This window comes from Diachasma alloeum, unplaced genomic scaffold (assembly GCF_001412515.2).
Source record: "Diachasma alloeum isolate Michigan unplaced genomic scaffold, Dall2.0 Dall_scaffold_00314, whole genome shotgun sequence".
Classification (NCBI taxonomy): domain Eukaryota; kingdom Metazoa; phylum Arthropoda; class Insecta; order Hymenoptera; family Braconidae; genus Diachasma; species Diachasma alloeum.
In genome coordinates, this window is record NW_021680453.1 from 155,593 (window position 1) to 160,858 (window position 5,266).

General features: G+C 42.0%; 1 protein-coding gene across 3 annotated transcripts in view; it reads left to right on the forward strand.

The window, feature by feature from the left end:
- The window catches only part of LOC107039974 (metallophosphoesterase 1), a 58,263-nt gene that overhangs the window by 43,512 nt on the left and 9,485 nt on the right, over positions 1–5,266 (forward strand). For all 3 annotated transcript variants that reach the window (XR_001460991.2, XM_015259854.2, XM_015259855.2), the window contains exon 4: positions 2,464–3,119. Coding sequence is in view for 2 of the 3 variants with exons in the window: in XM_015259854.2 (XP_015115340.1) it covers positions 2,464–3,119 (656 nt within the window). In the remaining variant the exon portion in view is untranslated. The remainder of the gene's footprint in view (positions 1–2,463; positions 3,120–5,266) is intronic.

A 5,266-nucleotide genomic window follows, 5' to 3' on the forward strand; every position in this document is an offset into this window, starting at 1 on the left:
CATTTCTCCCAACTTCCGGTGAACAAAATGGTGGTGCACGGACACGCATGCACCAACCAACGCCATTCCGCTTGAAATATGTTACTGAGGGGTTGGGGGATCCTATCCAACAAAAATTGTGACGGTGCACTAATTTGGGTATTTTTAATTAATTTTTTAAGATTCATTTCTCCCAACTTCCGGTGAACAAAATGGTGGTGCACGGACACACATGCACCAACCGACTCCATTCCGCTTGGAATATGTTACTGAGGGATTGAGAGACCCTCTCCAACAAAAATTGTGGCGGTGCACTAATGACGATATTTTTAATGAATTTTTTAATATTCATTTCTCCCAACTTCCGGTGAACAAAATGGTGGTGCACGGACACACATGCACCAACCGACTCCATTCCGCTTGGAATATGTTACTGAGGGATTGAGAGACCCTCTCCAACAAAAATTGTGGCGGTGCACTAATGACGATATTTTTAATGAATTTTTTAATATTCATTTCTCCCAACTTCCGGTGAACAAAATGGTGGTGCACGGACACACATGCACCAACCGACTCCATTCCGCTTGGAATATGTTACTGAGGGGTTGGGGAACCCTCTCCAATAAAAAATGTGAGGGTGCACTAATTAGGGTATTTTTAATTAATTTCTAAAGATTCATTTTGTGTAACTTCCGGTGAATGCGGTGGGGGTGTACGGACCCGCATGCACCAACCGACTCCATTCTGCTTGGAATATGTTACTGAGGGGTTGGGGGACCCTCTCCAACAAAAATTGTGACGGTGCACTAATTAGGGTATTTTTAATTAATTTTTTAAGATTCATTTCTCCCAACTTCCGGTGAACAAAATGGTGGTGCACGGACACGCATGCACCAACCAACTCCATTCCGCTTTGAATATGTTACTGAGGGGTTGGGGGACCCTCTCCAACAAAAATTGTGACGGTGCACTAATTAGGGTATTTTTAATTAATTTTTTAAGATTCATTTCTCCCAACTTCCGGTGAACAAAATGGTGGTGCACGGACACGCATGCACCAACCGACTCCATTCCGCTTGGAATATGTTACTGAGGGGTTGGGGGACCCTCTCCAACAAAAATTGTGACGGTGCACTAATTAGGGTATTTTTAATGAATTTTTTAAGATTCATTTCTCCCAACTTCCGGTGAACAAAATGGTGGTGCACGGACACACATGCACCAACCGACTCCATTCTGCTTGGAATATGTTACTGAGGGGTTGGGGAACCCTCTCCAATAAAAATTGTGACGGTGCACTAATTAGGGTATTTTTAATTAATTTCTAAAGATTCATTTTGTGTAACTTCCGGTGAATGCGGTGGGGGTGTACGGACCCGCATGCACCAACCGACTCCATTCCGCTTGGAATATGTTACTGAGGGGTTGGGGGACCCTCTCCAACAAAAATTGTGACGGTGCACTAATTAGGGTATTTTTAATAAATTTTTCAAGATTCATTTTGTGTAACTTCTGGTGAATGCGGTGGGGGTGCACGGACACGCATGCATCAACCGACTCCATTCCACGTGGAAGATGTTACTGAGGGGTTGGGGGACCCTCCCCAAAAAAAATTATCGCGGTGCGCCAATTAGGGGATTTTTAATTCATTTTTTAAGATTCATTTCTCCCAACTTCCGGTGAACAAAATTCGAATCTTATTAGTCTGCGGATGGATGTATGAAAAATAATGGAAAGTCCTTCCTTGGAGTAGAGGAGGGTCTAGGTCCCAGATCGAAACCCTGAAGTGAATGAGAGTAAAATAGAAAGATCTCCAAGTGTACAATAGTATATTTCGTCACACGACCTAAAAAACTTTTCTAGCTCATATATGATTGCAATCCCCTCGCCTTCGGCTCGCGCTGCAAACTCATATTCGCCAGAAAATTTTTTTTCTGCCTAATGACGAAATATACTATTCCACGTCACCCGAGGGGTAGAGTTTTCGATGCGTTTTGTTTTAACGTAGTATCTCCTACAGGCCTTATTTCCGCTGAAAATGTAAATTTCATAACATTCTCTTCAGCAGAATAATTCCTAGTGGTGGGAGACTGAAGGAGATGAGGGGAAGTGTATGTCAACTGGAACCCCACCTCTGGGGCTCCAGCGAATTTGTCCCGTTTTCTGGTTTCATAATTGGGAATTCAGATGGGGGCGGGGCGTAGGTCACAGATCCTACTTGCACGGGTTCACATTTTCGCCACTCAACGCTAGCTCCTTGGGAGAGATTGGGCTCGCAATCTACTTACACGGGTTCCTATCCCGGCCGATAGATAGAGTATTCGAGTTCTAGACTTGCAATACCTGCTTCTATCATACCTTAATTAGGAAAAGGTTGCATCGCTTAGTTTACTGACCGGTTTTCGAGGTGAAGTCGGAACCCTCGAAGATCGTTCAGCGAAATCATTAACAAGTAAAAAAAATAATAATTCTTAAAATTTTCAGGAGATGTCTTTGATGAAGGTCTCTGGTGTGGCTCCTCTGAATTCGAGACGTACGTCAAGAGATTCAATTCCCTCTTTGCAGTACCACAAAACACATACATCTACATAGTTGCTGGGAATCATGACATGGGATTTCACTATTCCATAACTCCATACTTGAATCAAAGATTCATGAATGCAATGAGATCCCCGAGTGTAAAAAGGGTGACAATCCGAGGGAACCACTTTGTTCTAGTCAACAGTATGGCCATGGAAGGGGACGGCTGCTTCCTTTGCAGACCAGCTGAAGTTGCTTTAAATAAAATAGCCAAACACTTGAAGTGCGCCAGAGGCATTGGCGAGTGCAATATGCAGAAATCGATCAAGAGGTATAGCAGGCCAGTGCTCCTCCAACATTATCCAATGTACAGAGAGTCTGACTCGTTATGTTCAGAGCCTGACGAGGCACCTGAGGAGATCAAGGACATAAAGTTCAGGGAAAGGTGGGAGTGTCTATCGAGGGAGGCTTCTGAACAACTCCTGGATATTCTGAATCCGAGGTTGATTGTTGATGGGCACACTCATCATGGCTGCAGGAAGAGGCATAGGGAGGACATTCTTGAGGTCACTATTCCGTCGTTCAGCTGGAGGAATAAAAATAATCCCTCGTTTTTGATGGTATTGAACAGTATTTTTTGGGGATGTTTTGAGAGGAAAGGGGCTCAGGGGAATTCATCGGGAGATATTTTGCATAATCCCCTTTAAAAAAATCATGTAACGTTTTTTGTCACCGTTTTTTGCAGCATAGCTTAGCTATCACGTATAAAAAAATAATATTTTTGAAAAATATAATATATATATTCTGACTCGTTATATATATATATAACGAGTCAGAATATATATATTATATTTTTCAAAAATATTATTTTTTTATACGTGATAGCTAAGCTATGCTGCAAAAAACGGTGACAAAAAACGTTACATGATTTTTTTAAAGGGGATTATGCAAAATATCTCCCGATGAATTCCCCTGAGCCCCTTTCCTCTCAAAACATCCCCAAAAAATACTGTTCAATACCATCAAAAACGAGGGATTATTTTTATTCCTCCAGCTGAACGACGGAATAGTGACCTCAAGAATGTCCTCCCTATGCCTCTTCCTGCAGCCATGATGAGTGTGCCCATCAACAATCAACCTCGGATTCAGAATATCCAGGAGTTGTTCAGAAGCCTCCCTCGATAGACACTCCCACCTTTCCCTGAACTTTATGTCCTTGATCTCCTCAGGTGCCTCGTCAGGCTCTGAACATAACGAGTCAGACTCTCTGTACATTGGATAATGTTGGAGGAGCACTGGCCTGCTATACCTCTTGATCGATTTCTGCATATTGCACTCGCCAATGCCTCTGGCGCACTTCAAGTGTTTGGCTATTTTATTTAAAGCAACTTCAGCTGGTCTGCAAAGGAAGCAGCCGTCCCCTTCCATGGCCATACTGTTGACTAGAACAAAGTGGTTCCCTCGGATTGTCACCCTTTTTACACTCGGGGATCTCATTGCATTCATGAATCTTTGATTCAAGTATGGAGTTATGGAATAGTGAAATCCCATGTCATGATTCCCAGCAACTATGTAGATGTATGTGTTTTGTGGTACTGCAAAGAGGGAATTGAATCTCTTGACGTACGTCTCGAATTCAGAGGAGCCACACCAGAGACCTTCATCAAAGACATCTCCTGAAAATTTTAAGAATTATTATTTTTTTTACTTGTTAATGATTTCGCTGAACGATCTTCGAGGGTTCCGACTTCACCTCGAAAACCGGTCAGTAAACTAAGCGATGCAACCTTTTCCTAATTAAGGTATGATAGAAGCAGGTATTGCAAGTCTAGAACTCGAATACTCTATCTATCGGCCGGGATAGGAACCCGTGTAAGTAGATTGCGAGCCCAATCTCTCCCAAGGAGCTAGCGTTGAGTGGCGAAAATGTGAACCCGTGCAAGTAGGATCTGTGACCTACGCCCCGCCCCCATCTGAATTCCCAATTATGAAACCAGAAAACGGGACAAATTCGCTGGAGCCCCAGAGGTGGGGTTCCAGTTGACATACACTTCCCCTCATCTCCTTCAGTCTCCCACCACTAGGAATTATTCTGCTGAAGAGAATGTTATGAAATTTACATTTTCAGCGGAAATAAGGCCTGTAGGAGATACTACGTTAAAACAAAACGCATCGAAAACTCTACCCCTCGGGTGACGTGGAATAGTATATTTCGTCATTAGGCAGAAAAAAAATTTTCTGGCGAATATGAGTTTGCAGCGCGAGCCGAAGGCGAGGGGATTGCAATCATATATGAGCTAGAAAAGTTTTTTAGGTCGTGTGACGAAATATACTATTGTACANATATATATATATATATAATGTATTATTAATTTTGAAAAATTTAAAAATTAATTAAATTTTAATTAAAAAATTTAATACACTTAAATTTTTTTTAAATCAACTTTTTTCATTTCATTTATTATTTTTATTATAGTAGAATATATATATGTATAAATATATATATATATACAGAGTGTTTCAGAAGTACATATACATCTGAACACCCTAGGATCAGGGGGTGATTCTGAGCAGTAAAGTCCTCTTGCACTTTTTGATCAGACTCACCCCTAAAAAGTTATTGGCAATTAAGGGTGGGCCAATGGGGAGTGATTTTTAAGCGGGCGCACATCCATGTGATATGCAGCATATGTGTGTGTGCCCGCCCCACCATTCTACGAGACAAAAGAGCGCAACGATGTTGCTCTCTCTCTCTCTCTCTCTCTCT